Below are 17,137 nucleotides of genomic sequence, written 5' to 3'. Positions count from 1 at the left end.
TGATAATTGCACATTTTTAGAAAACTGACAAAAAGTGTAATAGTTTTTTTGAGATATCAATGTGGATTCTGAGTCTCCAAAACATGCAATTCCTAGGCATTTTGAGTGTATGATAGAAAATACAAAAAATATATTTTATCAAATCTAAGTGATAAAAATAATTTGAAAGATACAAATCAAAGCCTCAAAATATCTAGGCTCCTTCTAACATCAGCATAAATCTTTTTTTGTAAAAGCTTCAAATAGGTCTACAGGAGCACTATTTTTTTTTCCCCAAACAAAATTGAAGTTGACAGGGTTTCACATAATACGTGGAGTATAGCAGGAGCCAAATAAATATTTGCAGCATGACTGGAAGTAAATGGAATAAATATGAACCTTGCATGTATTTACAGCTAAAGCTTCTATTACACAAAGCCAAAAATACATGCAGGTAAAATCACTTTTCAAGGAACCTAGTAAATATTATGTGATGGGACTTTCTGCCACACTTTTCACATTATTTAATATGGAGCAGGTCATTATGATATAAGGAAGATACATTTGAAAAGTATACCTTATTGAACAAGTTCAAGGGGCCTTTAAATGAGGTTAGCTTTAGAAGCTATTTAGGGAAGAATAATAGAATCATGATAGAAATCAAACATATTTTGAGTATGTTGTCTAGTATAGCTACTTATTTACTACCACGCTTCTGGGAAATAAAGATAAATAAATTTTAACAATTGACATTAAGTGCCTCTAAAAAGCTCAAAGAAAACTTAGTTTTTCGGTGACAAAGGGATTTTTATTGCTGATTTTTGAATGAGGTTATATTGCTTCAGATTTTTTGGAAAAACTTTGAATATTTTCTCACTTGATTCACTTGTCATTTTTACATGCTTAACAATTAAGCCCTAACTTTTATTATTATGAAAATTTATATTATAGCAAATTATCAACTAACCTCTGCCCACTCAGTAGAACCAAGAAGACCAAATTCTTCTGCATCCCAGCTTGCAAATAAAATTGTTCTTCTAGGCCTCCATCCTAAAATATGTGCATACATGTAAATGCTGAAAAAATTAATCATATACCCCAGACATTACTAAGCCCAAATTAGAAAAAACAAAAAACAAACAAACCAAAATGTCCCAGTGTGACCCCTTTCACCCTGGCATAATTTAGGTCAACAAGGAATTTCTAAACAGTCCTGCTCAGATATTGTGGGTAGGGATAGGACAGCTCAATATCTTTGAGCACCAAAAACCAACCCCATAAAAGAATTTTTTACAATCCTTTTTCCTCCCATAGAAAAGTGACTGTATGACCCCCATCCTAATTTCTACTTCTTTTCTCAGTAGGAAAGATTAATTTTCTATAGGTAAGAAAGAATCCCTCTAATGATTATCCACCGAAGTGGATGTTGTGGTATTCAATCAGTCACCTCTTCACTCCTATATGTCACACTACAGAGAGAGTGACAGCAGCTCAGTGGTTAGTATCTAATAACATTTTCTTGGACAATAGAAGCTAAAATTGTTTTCTTAAATTCCCAGCTTTGGGTCCATAAATCAACTTGGGTTTTTTCTTATAAAACTATGAATATTTCTGTTCAAATATTTATAGAAACATATGCTTTCATTTCTCTTAACACTTTGGAGTTGAATGACTAGGTCATACAGTAGATACATGCTTACTTTAAAAAAACTGACAAAGTGGCTATACTTTTTAATACTTTCACCAGCAGTATATGAATGTTCCGGTACTTTCACCTACTCACCACTATTTATAAGGCAGCATGTTTTAATTTAAGCTATTCTAATAGGTCTGAAGTGACATTTTATTCTTGTTTCAGTTTATATTTCCCTAGTGATTAAAAATTAGTCATTTTTAGTATCTATTCAGTACTTATTCACCAACCATATATCATTTCTGGTGACATGTCTGTTCAATTCTCTTAACAGTATTTTATTGGACTGTTCATTTTCTTATTGAGTTTTGAGCATACTTTCTTGCGAAGTCTTCTATCTGATAGATGATTTCAAATACTTTCTTCTATCTTTTCATTCTCCTAACAGTGTCTTTGGATTGAAAGATGTTTGTTTTCTTTCATTTTTCTTTCTTATATTTATGTGTCCATGATGGGGACATGTTTTTAATTGTGATAAAGCTAATTTTATCAGTTTTCTATTCTATTCATCATGGTTTTTGTCTCATATCAAAAAGAAAAGATTTTACTTAATTCAATATTTCAACTTATTTTTCTAGAAGTTTTATGGTTTTAGGATTTACATTTAGGTCTATAATCCATTTTGAGTTAATTTTGTGTATGATACAATGATACATATTTAATACTTTTTTTCTATTTTTTTGCATATGGATATCCAGGTGTTCCAGCAGCATTTGTTGAAAATTAACCCTTTCTTCACTGAATTGCCTTGCACTCTTGTCAAAAATCAGTTGTCCATAAATATGGGTCAATTTCTGGACTCAGTTCTGTACCATTTATCTGTTTATCTTTAAACCAATTTTTATTTTATCTTTATTATCTATATTTAACTTAATACCATGCTGTTGTGAGTGTTGTAGCTTTATAACATGTCTTGAAATTACTAGTGTTAGTCCTACAACTCTGACCATTTTTTGCAAAAATCTGTTGACTGGAGGTCATTTGCAATGAGGTCTTTGCTTGGGGAGCTAGAGAGCCTGAGAGACTGCAGAGAGCCTTGGGCATCCAGGAAGTGAGGGCAAGTAGGTAAGAACCTAGAGCTTGTCTCACCTCCTTGGCAACTGCAATCCTGCCTTGCAACCCTCCTGCCAGCCAGTGGGAGACCAGAGCCTGGTCACCTGGACCTCCAGGGAGGTTGAATGGTAGTCCTGGGTTCTAAAGGGACTTCAGCTAATATAGCCTAAGGCTTGAGAGAGGGAATAGTGGGGGAGGGGGAAGGGCCTTGAAAGATTGATCTCTTTGAACAAACTGGAGTGCTCCTGGAATATCCATCACCCATACCACACCCCCCAAAAGTTGTTTTGCTTCCAGTCCGGCAGCCAAGCTTCCTCCACCTCATTCCTCTGGAAGTGGTAGGAACAGAAGAGAGGACTGGGGACGGGACTAAACAGGCACTGACTGCACAGAAGGCTCGGCACCTCCTTCCCCTTCTCACTGCCCAGTACCTATAAATCCTCGACTATGAATTTCATTTCCTCTGCTCTAACACACTGCCTCCATCAAATTGGTTCAGCCAGATCCCTGTGCCTCTGTCCTCTGTTTGCCAAGCTGACGGCCTTTACCTGGATCTCTATCTCTCTGGCTCCACACCTCCACCCCACCTCGCTGAAGCTTCTGAGTGTTGAGCACATGTGGGTCCCTCAGTGCTCCCCCAGCTCCCTACCCCCACCCCACCCCCTGCACCCCCCACAGCCGCCCCTGGCAAATTAAAAAATAAATCAGTAAATAAATAAAAATGAAATTATCTGGAATGAAGGAGCTCAGGAAATGTCTGTCTAGGCCCTGTAGGTCATTTTTCTGTGGCAGAACCCAGATGGTGGTGGGAAGGTAAGTTGACCTCCACCACCTGAGAAATTGAAGCTCCAGGTCCCCCACCCCGAGCATCCAGACCTCCAGCTCTCAATACTCCCGCCTGGTCTGCGACTCTGGCAGGCAGCACTGTGGTGGATGGGAAGCAGGGCAGAACTCCCAGAACCTCTGTAATCCTACACCAAGAACTTCTGCTCTCTGAGGGATTTTTGTATATAATAGGAATATCTCTCTGTGCCCAGATATTGTAGGGCTCAGTTTTGGATGTAACAAGGAACGTCAAGGCAATCTTTACTCAGGAGCCTTCTCCCCAATGCCATGCAAAAACTAGGGAAGACTTCTTCCTAGTTCCCGCCAGGAAGAGGGGCTGCGGAGTGGAAAAGCAAAGTTGGGAGGCACTACCTGGAAGAGGCCTCTGCCCTTCACACTCCTCTTCCCCAAATACTGCCACCTTCTCTCGGGTCTAGCAGACCTGGTAGCCCAGCAGGTCCAGGAAGCTCCACTATCTATAAGGCTCTGGGCCAGCAGGTGGGAGTGAAGACAGGGGAGGGAGAGTAGGAGAGAAGGTCCAGAAGACCCCAGACCATAAAGCCCCAGGCTCTTCAGCCCGGCAGAAATCATCAGTGGCATTCAGGGCCAAGAAAGCAGGCTGGGAATGCAGGAGACTTCCAGATTGGTGTTTGGCCTCTGGAGAAGCTTAAAAATATTAATTTGGAGGAATTTTGAACCTGTGGGGCTGGGGGCTGGAAAGCCAGTACAGTCTTCAAACACCTGATCTGTGGCACTAGGATTTTATTGAAGTGTTGAGACAGATGGCTGTACTGCCACCACGTGGGACACAATCTGGTGTTGTACCCTCTGCTTCAACATGCACGTTGGGTGGCCCCAACCAGCACTGAGTTTCAGCCTAAAGCAAAGTAGGGGGGTTCCATAAGGCTGCCACCTGGACTCAGATCCCCGTGCTCTAACAAGAGAGAGTGCTCACCAGATGCTGAGCAAAGTTTATAAATCTTAACACAAATGTACAGGGTTTCTCAGTTGGTTATCTTCTTGGGTGGCCCCATGGGGCCTGGCTGTTTTACCTCTGAGATCATGTAATTATTTAACCTAGTCTTTTTCCTCCATTAGTGTCTTTGCACAGTTTATGTATAGTAGGTGCACAGTAAATGCTAGGCAAAGGCACAGTGAGGAAGCAAATGAATGAGCAATTCTGTGGGTTCATTACCCTATGAATCAGACAGTAAATTCACCGTCAAGTTAAACTGGGCTGCAGATCCACTTTAGATCCATTAAATGGAACAGCAGATCACTGATCCAAAGACACATGCATTTTTATTTAATGAAAGCAATCAGCGTCCTGGTGAAAACTTTCTGGAATCTAATGTGAAAGGAAATACTAAGGGCTTCTCTTTGGGAGTCCACCAGCTTGAAAAGCAAAACAAGGCAGTTTTCCTTAGGCCATCCCTGTATCATGTTAGTGGGTGAATGGGAAGAAAATTCAATAAATAATTTGCTTTCTAACTTGAGAAATTTGAATCCTGATATACCTGGATAAAGTTCTCAGCTTTAAGGAATCTCTAATCAACCTAACTAGCATAAGGATTTACAGAAAATAATTTTCAGGAATATCTTTGGCTTTTACATCATCTTTTCAATATTTTGCTGTTCAGTTTGAATACTTTATATTTGAAGTATTCAAATTTAATATAGTAGTCTTAAATTTGAGAGGAACAGGTTCTATGAACTATAGCTTTTCAAATTTGCTTTTTAAATTTTAACTTACTCTCTGTTGTCTTAACAAATTTTCTAGAAGAAATATTCCTCAGAAGAAAGTTTCATTCACTCAGCATGTATTTATTGAGTACCTACTATGTACCAGGCATTGTTCTAAGCACTAGGAATTCACAGTGAACAAAACAAAAAATCCTGCTCTCGTAGTACTTATATTACAGTGATGTACTTAACAAGAGGTCTTGTATATCACCCCTCTCCCCACCAAAAAAATCTGTTGGGAGTATTCAATTAATGCCCATTAGTTCAATTTTGTTAATAGTCTTATGCAGTCATCTATTTTCTTATGGATTTTTCTCTCTACTGATCTATTATTATTGAGATAGGTATTGAAATTGTTACCTAACCTATCTGCAACTTCAACAAACAAAAGACTCAAAATTCAAAATGTTGGTGATAAAGGAAGTAAGCTTTATTTAGGACAGGAAAACTGCAGGAGATGGTAGACTAACCCATCACAAAGCTCGATTTTACTTAGGGATTTTTAAAGAGGGGATTGAGGAAAAGGAATGTAGAAGTGAAAAGGAGGAGAGAAGAGGACTTGAACCTGTGGGCTCCTTGCAAGGAGACAGGTACAAAATATCACCAAGGCTCTGTCTGGTTTCTGTTCTCATCCTTGACATTATCTTAGGATCCTATAGGATTTTGATTTGCTTTGGAGTGAAGTCACCTTTTTTGCAACATCTCTGTGCAGGGCTCTGGCTGACTTTGTTGGTTCCCAGAGTCAGCTTCCAGGCATTTGGCCTTGATCACTTCTCAGAACTCTGCAAGCCTCAATGAAGGACTTAGTTTTGCAAGATACTGATTAGCTTTTCAATGGTTGTATTAGTCCATTTCTATTGCTTATAAAAAAATACTTGAAACTGGGTAATTTATAAAGAAAACAATTTATTGCTTATAGTTTCTGAGGCTGGGAAGTCCAAAGTCCATCTGGTGGTGGTGACAGTGAACCAGTGGTCTCACATTGTAAGATGGTGGAAGCAGAGAGAGCAGAGAGAGTGAAAGACAGACTCTTCTCTTTTTGTAAAGCCCTCAGAATCATGCTCCTGACCACCATTTTTAATCCATTCACTACTAATCACCTCTTCAAGGCTCTACCTTTCAGTAATCATAATAGGATTTCCCACCCACTTACCAGTCACAGTGGGGGCTAAGATTGTAATACATAAAATTTGAGGAAAACAATTCAAGCTTCAGTGAGTTTGGGGGGAACATAATTCAATCTACTACATTCTGCCACTGCCCCCCCAAAACTCATCTCCTTTTCACATGCAAATACATTCATTTCATCCCCAAAGTCTTAACTTGTTTCAACTCAATAGTCCAAAGTTCAAAATTCCGTCTGTGAATTAAAAACAAGTTATCTACTTCCAAGATGTTTGTGGGACAAACATAGTGTTCATATTCCCATTCCAAAAGGGAGAAATAGGCCAAAAGAAAGGTGTAATAGGTCCCAAAAAAGTCTGAAGACCAGCATGGCAGGCATTAAATCTCAAAGCTGGAAAATCAGGTACCTTGACTCCATGTTCCACCTCCTCTACATGCTGGTGTGTGGGTTGGGTACTGAAGTCCACGGGTAGCTCTGCATCTATAGCTTTCCTGGTCTCAGATGATGCTTTAGCTGTCTCAGACTGGCATTCCACTCTGGTAACTCCACAAGTCTGTGGTCTCCAGGGCAGTCCCATTCTCATGGCTCCTCTAGGCATGGGGCCGTTGGGGTTTCTCTGCTGCGACTCTGACTCCATGTTTCCGCTCAGCATTGGTCTAGTGGAGTTTGTCTGCGGTGACTCCACCCCTGTGACAGATCTCTTCCTGGGCCCCCAGACTTTTCCATACATCCTTTGAAATCACGGTGGAGGCTCTCAAGCCTTCCCAGCTTTGGTATTCTGTGAGCCTGTGGACCTAACACCGCATTGATGCTGCCAAGGCTTCCGGCTTGTACTTTCCAAAGCTGCATGTCCAGCCACACCTGGGAACAATTTAGCCACAACTGGTGCAGCCAAAGCAACTGGGGTGCTGGTGTGGGGAGCAGCATCCCAAGGTGGCCCTGGGCAGCAAGCCTGTGGAGGGCACCTCAAGCCAATGTTATCCAAGACCATTTTGTCTCCCTAGGTCTTTGGGCCTGAAATGGTAGTGTTGGCCCCCGAGGCTCTTGAGGTGCCTTCAAGGCCTTTTCCCCCTTCTCTTGACATTCTCTTTCTTCTGCACTAATCTTCTTAGCTAAGGGTCGGTCACTGGGTTGCACCATTCCATGCTCTCTGCTTCTTTACCACATGGCCAGGCTGCAAATTTTCTAAATCTTTACACTCTGCTTCCCTTTCAAATTCTGGCTTTATGCCGTGCCATTGCTGCCATAACTCAGTGTAGGCTGTTACAAGTAGTCATGCCGCTTCCTTAATGCTTTGCTGCTTAGAAGTTTCTTCTGCCAAATACTTTGGTTCACAACTCCTAAAGTTCCAACTTCCACAAAGTCCTAGGACATGGACACAATTCAGCCAAATCCCTTGCCCAAGGGTGATCTTGGCCCCAGTTTCCAATAAATTCTTTCTTATTTCTACCTGAGACCTCCTTAGGATGGCCTTTACAATCCATATTTCTATCAGCATCCAGCTCCCCACCATGTAACCAGTCTCTAAGACATTCCAAACTTTCCGTTGTCTTTTTGTCTTCTTCTGAGCCCTCTAAACTCCAACCTCTGCCCAACACCCACTTCCAAAGCTGCTTCCACATTTTCAAGTATTTCTTATAAGCAATACCCCAACTCTCTGGCACCAATTTCCTGTATTAGTCCATTTCTGTTGCTTATAACAAAATACTTGAAACTGGGTAATTTATAAATAAAATTAAATTTATTGCTTACAGTTTTTGACTGGGAATTCCAAAGTCCATCTGGTGGTGGTGACAGTGACCCAGAGGTCTCACATGGCAAGATGGTGGAAGCAGAGAGAAAAGAGAGAGCAGAAAAAGAAAGAGACAGACTCTCCTCTTCTTTTAAAGACTTCAGAACCATGCCTCTCATCACCATTTTTAATCCATTCACTACTACATGGTCCTACAATCCAATAATCTCTTCTAGGCTCCACCTTTCAATTACCATAATAGGATCTCCCACCCTCTTAACAGTCACAGTGGAGGCTAAGTTTCTAATACATAAAACTTGGGGGACACAACTCAAACTTCAGTGAGTTTTGGGGGGGATGTAATCAATCCACTAAGATAGCCTTGTTTTTCTATTTAGCAAACAAGATAAGAACATCAGGGGATGCGAAGAAAGAGAGAAGAAAAATACTTGTGTCCCTTCTAAATTTTCATTGTTCAGCCCCGGTCGTTTTAGGTCCCAACAGGGCTTCAGTTCTCTCACTCCAACAATATCTCTGACTGCAGTACTGCGTTTTTCTATTTTTTCTTTTTCTTTTGGCAGCTGGCTGGTCCAGGAAGGTTTTTCTATTTCTTATTTCTGTCAGTTTTTGCTTTCTCTATTTTGAAATTGTTAAATAGGTGCTTAAATGTCTAAGATTATGTCCTCTTTTATTACTATGAAACAAACTTTTTATCCCTGGTAATAATCATCTTTGTTCTGGAATCTACTATATCTATATTTTCTGCTTTCATTTGAAAATATACGCATGATGTATCTTTTTTCATCGTTTTACTTTGAGTGTATTTGTGAATTTATATTTAAGGAGTAAAGTGTAGGCAGCATATAGTTGCATTTTTCTCTCTGATCCAATCTGAAAAATTTTGCTTTTAGTGGAGTGTTTCCACTATTTACGTTGAATGTGATTACTAACATGGTTAGAGTTAAGTCTTATCTTGCTGTTTCTTTGCTCTTTCCCCATGTGTTCTTTATTTTCCTTTTTTATGCTTTAAAACTATTATTTTAATGTTGGTTTAGATTTTATTTTGTCTTCTTTCTTGGCTTGCTTGCTGTAACTCCCTTTAGGAAAAAAAAATTGTTCCTTGAATGGTCATGGTATATACATATAACTTTTTTATTCTACCTATAAGTGATATTATGCCACTTCACACATAGTATAAAATCCATACAATAATATACTTTCATTTCTCCCCCCCAACATTTGTGCTTTTCTTGTCATAAATTTCGTATTTACAGATATTACAGAAACTTCATTACACTGTTATGATTTTTGTTCACATCATCAATTACTTATAGAAGTTTTTATGTGATAATAAGTTTTCTTACATATTTGCCTATGTAATTACTAATTCTGGTTCACCTCATCCTGTGTGTGTGTGTGTGTGTCATTGTGTGTGAGTGTACAACTGTTATAGTGTGGGTCTCCAGGAGATGAATTTTTCAGCTTTTGTGTGTCTAAAAAAGAAGTTTATTTTTACTTGAAAAAAATTTTGTTGTTTTTGGAAGATTTACCCTGGATGTAGAATTCTAGGTTGAAAGTTTATTTTGTTTTGCTTTTCCTATATTATTACTTTAAAGGTGTTACTCCTGACTAAATACATTACAAAATAAATAAAATTTAAAAAGTGCATTACAAAATCAATAAATAAAAGTTTTTGCTCAGTTCCTCCTCATTGCATTGTTTCTGACAAGAAATCTGTTGGAAAATCTTTTTTCTTCCATAACATGTATTTTCTGTTCTTTCTCCCTTCCCACTGCTTTTCTCAATGTCACTAAGTGTGAACAATTAGATTAAAATAGATATTGCTGTACTTTTCTTCCTTTCTTTCTTCTCTTTTTTCTTCCCCCTGCTTATTGGCTCATTAGGACTGTTGGGTTTGTGAATAATCTGGAAAGATTATGGTCTTCAAACATTTTTCTGTCCTTACTTTGTTGGTTACCTTTGGGGACCTCAATTACACACATTTAGATCACTTGAAGTTGTCCTATGGCTCACTGACACTGATCATATCTTAAAATTCTCTATTCTCTCCATTTCATTTTATTGTTTTTGATGCTATGAATTCAAGTTCACTAACCTAATCTTCTGCAATGTTTAATCTGCCTTTAATACCAGCCAACATATTTTTCATTTTAAAGATTATAGATTTTATGTCTATATTTTAAATTTCTGCCTTTTCATGTCTTTTATATCTCTACTTACTTTATCTGAAGATATAAAATATGATTATTTTTAAATGTTTTAATGTTCTTGCCTGCTAATTCTAACATCTGTGTCAATTCTGGTTCAATTTTGATTGTTTCTTTTTACTCTTTAAGTGCATTATTTTTCTTCTTCTTTGCATTATTAATAGTTTTTTTTCTAAGTTGCATCCCAGGCATGGTAAATACTTTTGAGGGGTTCTATATATTTTCTTTTCCATTACTCTTTTTGAGTGCTATTTGGGAGCACTATCAAGCTATTTGAAAAGAGTTTGATCCTTTCAGATCTCTTTTTTGAGATTTGTTAGCCTGAACTAGAGCAAAATTCAACCTAAACATAATTATTCCCTACTGCAAAGTTAAGTCGTTTCTGTGTACTCTGCCCATCGTTTTAGAGAACGGTTATAAATAATTTTGAATAATATATATTTTTTAAAATAATACTTATTTCTCTACTTCACTGAGGAAAGAATGGTGCTAGAAAAATTGGAAAAGACATAGAAAAAACTAAAAGCTTTGGGGGTGTTCTTAAAAAGGCACAGTTGTACAAACCTAACACCATGATCCACCTGAAATATATATACATATATTATGTACAGTTTAGAGATTGAACTTTTAGAAAACTAGAGGTGGAAAGGGAGGGGGGAGCGGCGAGGGAGGAGGCTAATGAGGAATCGGTCAATGGACACAAGGAATGATGGTGTATGGTAACGATGAATAAGTAACTATACTGATCTAACCACCACACATTCTACACAATTATTGAAAATCAATGATGTGCCCTGCATGTATGTATAATAACAAAAACAAATTTTGGGCAATATTAAAGTATAAATAAAAATTGCCTGTTATCCCATTAACCTTGAATTTTGTTAAGAAAAAAAATTTGTCTTTTAAACAGAGACTGTAAATGTAACAAATAAAACTTAGTTTGATAATTTATCAAACAAACAAACGAAAGAAACACACATTTCAATATCCAGCATTCCTTCCACACTGAGATGTTCAGAATAGAAATGTCCTCTGTTCTCTCCTTTATATTATATGTCTTTAATGAAATATCCCCCCCTCCCTTTCAAAAATCTAACATTCATTCTAATTGGACAGATGAAGATCCTGAGTTGAAAGTGACTCACTTAACTTGCCCAAATTTCTACAGAAATGAACAAAGTAGAACCTGGGAGTTCTTGGCTGGAACGAATTTGTCGATGGCAATTACGACCTGATGTCCTCCTTTCAGTTTTCAACGTAGATCAGGAAACAGCCTGATTCTGAAAACTACCCTGTAGAAAAAATGGAAAAAATAAATATTTTTGTCAAAAAAAAAAAATTATAATTTCCATTCTTCCAAAACCTCTGCATGGTCAGTATAGAGTCTTTAGGTGAAGAATACTTCAGGAAAGAAAAGCATCCAGATTTTTTTTTCTTTTTTTTTTTCATTTTAATTTATTTATTGAATCAAAATCGATTATACATATTTTGGGGGTTGAACATTGAAATATGTTGATCAAATCAATATTACTAGCATATATACTGTTACAAATTGTAATTATTCCTTATGCCCCTTGTCCAAGCTCTCCCCTTCCCTGTCTCCCTCTCCCCTCCCCGCTCTGAGTTCCCTAGATTTCTTCTCTCTGTCTGAAAGAATAATGGCTACTCTGTTGATTTGTTGCCTAGATGATCTGTCCAATGCTGAGAGGTGTGATCCGGGCCCCCAGTATTATCGTAGAGCAGATGCTTCTTCTGTCACTCTGAAATGGGCTTTGTGGAGAGAGACATCCTCTTCTTTATCTCTGCTGGTGACTCTCCTGTGTGAATGCACTCCAGTGGTTGGTGGACCATCTGTGTGGTGATTGTGGTGTTTAGCTGCTTTCGCGGAAGCTATGGTTATTGAGGTGGCTGTGGTGAGCCACTCACATGGAGGTGATATTTTCGGCATGCTCCTTGGCCCTGAGGTGCTGGCGTGGTGTGCTGGCTCTAAGCCTCTGGTTCCCAGGTAGGCCCCAAGGCATTAGTGTTGTGCCTGGGCTGGAACTAATTTTTTGTCCTTTGCTTACTTCTAACACAGGGGAACTTCCTGTGGGAACCAGTACTTGAGCTGTGTGGTTGAATTAAATTGCTGCTTTGCTACTGTTTCCCTAGGGAAGGCTTTTTGTGCAGCTCAGGGTTTAATGGTTGATCCTATAGGTGCTTCCGGCTGTCCAGAGATCTGGTGGATCTGTGTTGTATAGAATCTCTGATCTGGGCCTGAGTTTTTTAATCAAACTGCACCCCATGCAATTCTGCATTCCCAACCAGCCTCCTCTTAGTGGTCCTGTGCTGATTGGGGGGGTTGGCTGTCCTTGCTGTGCCCCAGTGTTCTCCTGTCAGGCTTGTCTCCCCTCCGCCCTGCTTCAAACACTTCCCATGTGCCGGTCCCTTGCAATGACTCACCGGCCTCTGAACGGCTCCCTTTTCTCAGCTGTCCTGACTCCTCACTCCTGCGTGGGTCCACGGGAACCCTATTAGTGGTCTTGCTGTCCTGGGGACCGCCAAGGCCCTCTTCTCCCCTGCCGCCTCCAAGTAACGCCATCTGAAGGGCACAGCTGCGACTTCTGCTGGCTCCTGCTCTATGCGCTGATCAGGTCCAGCCTTAAAGCAGCCGCGGCCTAAAATGCTCAGAGCAGTTTTTTCTTTCTCTCATCGTGGTTTCTCCCAACTTCATGAACTCCGTAGGTCTCTCCTCTTCTTCCCCTGAACTCCAGTGGCCCCAGCTTGGCTGATGTTACATTTTTATAATTATAAATTGGTTGATTTGTGGGAGAGAGTGACACTGGGAACCATCTATTCTGCCATCTTGACTGGAAGTCTCGCATCCAGACTTAATTATCAACTTTTGGTAGAGTTGGGATATGAGTTATTTATTTAAAAATACATTTTTGTTCACTATTGTGGTTTCTGTTTTATTACAATGCATTTCATAAACTTAGCACTAAAAGGAGAAATGAGCAGTTCTCAAAGTAGCTAGCTCAGGAACAGGCACAAGACTGGGAAGAGGCGGGTGTCAAGAGATGGTTTTGTTGGAGTGAGCAGGACTGAAGCCATGTTGGGACCTAAAACCACATGGACTTTAGAAACAAAAAACAGTTTTTTTCCTAGCATGCATTTCTCTGAGTTCCCTCTTTCCCCATGCTTTCTTGATATTTTGAACCTTGGTTGTGGGGCAAGATGACATTATTTACATAAATGTGAAGTTTTCCAGTCAGCCTGGAGCTGCATACTTGTTATGAGACATGCACTATCCAGATCCTGAGAAACCAAGGAAAACATCAATAAAGTTATGCTGATTCCACCCTGAAGCAAATCTAAATCTTGTAGGACCCTAAGATAATATAAAGGAGGACAACAGAAGGCAGATGGAGTTTTGGTGAGAATTTGCATTTGGCTCTTTACATGTCCTCTTCCCTTTTGCTTTCCAATCCATCAAGCTCTTTAAAAATCCTTCAGTGAATCTGTGTCATTGAGATGGTTTTAGTCTGGCCATCTCCTTCGTGTTTACCAGAAAGATGGGTCAGCCTAACATCTCCCACAGGTTAGTGGTATTCCTAACTAAATAAAGCTGACCTCCTATTTCATCAACAATTTGACTATTGGGTCATTTGTTTCTGTTTTGGCACTGGGCAGCCAGACTTGGTTTCAGCAATAGTTTTTATAAGCCATCCAGGAGATGAGTGCTCAGGGCGGCCTAGCCTCCCACTTCAAACCGACAAAGTGATTGGCCATGGTAGCATGCCAGGGCTTACTCATTCGTGCTGTAGGAGCGAGGCTGGGTCCACCTGTGGGTGCCAGCTGCCTGTGCTCGGCCGGCCCAGAGGCTGGGATTTTGGGGACTTTCCCAGTAGCTGATGGAATCTATTTGCTCCAGGGAAGACTCCAGACTTGGGTTTGGTAACAGTTGCACTTAATGACAAGTACTCCTTCCACACCTCTCCTCATTTTGAGTGTTAACATTTCTGCAAGACTTACTTTTTCACACACATCTTCTCATATTTGTGAAATCAGGACAAGAGAACAAATTGAGGCCACATCTTGAACATCCGAATGTTTAAAGTGTATTACTTTAGCTAACAAATTTTCAAAAAATATCTTTTATCCTCCTACTTGGAAAAATATTATATAACATCATAATGATATGGAAGGTTGGGCTGGAGTTTGAAATTATCAGATCTCGGCATGGAGCAGTGTTGGCTATTTTGCTCTGAGAAAAATAAACCAGGAAGAAAAGGCTGAGCAGCTCACAGTTCAGACAGGGAATTTGGGACTGAGGCTACCAGAAGGACTCTAGGAGCCAGAAATCCTCACAAACATCTCTGCCAGTTGGGTTAGATTGGGGAAGTCTGGAGGGACCATAGAGATGAACTCTACTGTACTGGACCCAAAGTAAGAACTACTCTTTTACCCTCTTCTGCTTGTTTATGAAGCTAAGACAAGAGGATGGTCTGTGCAGTAAACAGCAAAAGCTCCCCCTTGACTCTCACTTTTCTACTTCCAGAACTCCAACGGCTTTTCCTCCCGCATTTGACTGGCTCCATCCACTGGCGCTGCAGGGTCAGGAAATTTGGGGGAGTTTCAGATTCTTATAGGTTACTCTCCACTCTAACTCCACTCTGCCCCATGCATCCAGGCGTCTGCTCAGACACTTTCCGTTTCCATCGAGATTCTCTCTCCTAAGTCCCTGCCCTCTGTTCTCAGAATCAAACCTCTGCCTCTGGATGGCTCAATTCAGGGGAACTCCCAGATCTCAGAGGAGTCCAGCAAAGGAATAGAGATCTTACGGTGGAATGATCCAGCTATGCAAAGATGGGCTCTCTCCTTTCCTTCTCTCCTGCTGGAGGTTTGTTCCTTCAGCTCCTTAGAACCTTGCTTTCTCACCCCACTGTCCCCAATGTTCTCTGTGCAGCCAAGGCTGTTCTCTAAAAACTTTAGTCCACAGATCTGAGCTGCTTCTCCAGAATCCATAGCTTGGCTTTCAGACTGCATGAAAGAGATCTGGAGCCAATTGTAAGTGGTAAGAGACCTTTCTTAAGGATCCATGGTGGCATATCTTTCCACCCTATAAGTAGTGAACTAAAATTGTTGTGGGGGGAAAGCCTCTATTATAATTATTTTCTCATATGAAAATAAATTCTGATTTACCTGAACACAACTCCTCTTCCCCTGATCTGACATAGGGTTTCCTTGGACTGGAGCTTCCTAACCTCTCTCTCATACCCTCTGAGTGGAGTTGTGGAGTGCCAGGCAGCTAATCCTGTATCCTGCTGTTGAGAGGAAACCTTAGGTGGCTTTATGTAGAGTGTGAAAGGCAGGAGAAATCACCGCTCTAAAGTGTGGGCCGAAGTTATTCTGACATTAAATTGTTACTTTAAACCCCCAAAATAAATCAATACAAAAAATGAAACACTTCCTACAGTGACAGAATATACGTAAATCCAACCTCGGGCAAAATATTCCCCAAGTTTCCCAGACATTTGTTAAAAATCATTAACTAATGAAGTAACCTATTTTATCTTTTTATAAGTTAAAAATAAAAATCATTAATCCCCAAATAAACTTTATTATATACCAAGTCACCATTTGTGGACTTATTTGTAGAGAAATTTGTAATTCTTGATGAAATCATGTTTGTAGAGGTTTGTTTATGGAGATCAGCCAAAGTGTTAAGTCAATCTCTTCCTTTGTTCTGTAAAAACCCAATCATCCAGGTTAACACCATCTGAAAACCCCTGAAATGCAATCAATTGGAAAAATGGGTGTGGTCTTCAGAGGCTCAATAAAAGGACAATCAAGGAGCCCAACTCATTATTCTCCAGAACAGACTGAGTGCCTTTCGAACTCACCTGCCTTCAGAGACTTTTGAATGCTGTCACTACTGCACAGTGAGGCCTTGCTCCCTGAGCCGAATTCATATTATTGCTTCCTCAGCAAGTATTGGTGAGACCATAAATATATTCTTCGGTGAGTATACAATTTACTGAAGTGAAGTTCCTGCTATTTTTTGTAACAAAAACAAATAATTTTAATTCATAAATCAGCAAACTGAGATGTTTTCCATGAAATGATGTTGTTTGCTTAGTTAGTAAAAATGACTCTATATTTATAACCTATTTACAAATTAAACTGTTTTTAAATCTCATCATTCTATACATTTTTGAATTAATATAATGATTTTTGTCTATTTTATGTTTTTTTTGGTTGTTCATATATATGGTAAAGACTTAAAAGTAGTTGCCAGATATCTTACAGTTTTGTAACTGTTGTAGGTCCTATAAATTGGTACATTCATGTACATATACAAAAGAGAATATAGTCAATATATAAGTAAATAATGCATAAAATAATTAGAAAAGTATCGCTTTTGATTGTAATTTTGTCTCTTTCGAAGCTTTGTTTTTTTGACTTAAACGCTAATGAAGCCAGAAAATGTTTAGGCTTGCAGAAAGTGGCACTGGTATTTATGAAGAAACCTCAGTAATGGGAGTGCCATCTCTATTCATTTAGTGTAGAAATGAAGGACTAATTTTTTAAAGTAAACTTTTATTACATGATAATTAAACTTTTTTCACAATGTGAAAGGGTGCCTGATAGTTTAAAGGACTTGAAAAATATTGGTATTTTAATTCTTTAATTATTGGTTTCTTTGAGCATAGGTATGTAGATAAAGATAGGAGGACAACTTAGTATGTTAATATATAAAGAGGCTCGCTGAA

General features: G+C 39.3%; 1 protein-coding gene across 1 annotated transcript in view; it reads right to left on the bottom strand.

Annotated features, from left to right (window-relative positions):
* LOC134376244 (putative N-acetylated-alpha-linked acidic dipeptidase) overlaps positions 1 to 7,056 on the bottom strand; it is a 33,236-nt gene extending 26,180 nt beyond the window's left edge. Inside the window, exons 1-3 of the mRNA XM_063094864.1 lie at positions 6,826 to 7,056; positions 4,343 to 4,427; positions 947 to 1,029 (exon numbers count right to left, since the gene is read on the bottom strand). Of these exons, the coding sequence (XP_062950934.1) occupies positions 947 to 1,029; positions 4,343 to 4,427; positions 6,826 to 7,056 (399 nt within the window). The remainder of the gene's footprint in view (positions 1 to 946; positions 1,030 to 4,342; positions 4,428 to 6,825) is intronic.
* Between the last annotated feature and the right edge of the window lie 10,081 nt (positions 7,057 to 17,137).

This window comes from Cynocephalus volans, chromosome 4 (genome assembly GCF_027409185.1).
Source record: "Cynocephalus volans isolate mCynVol1 chromosome 4, mCynVol1.pri, whole genome shotgun sequence".
NCBI classification, from domain to species: domain Eukaryota; kingdom Metazoa; phylum Chordata; class Mammalia; order Dermoptera; family Cynocephalidae; genus Cynocephalus; species Cynocephalus volans.
The sequence above is the reverse complement of the archived record's forward strand: the minus strand, read 5'-3'. Positions and strand labels throughout refer to the sequence as shown.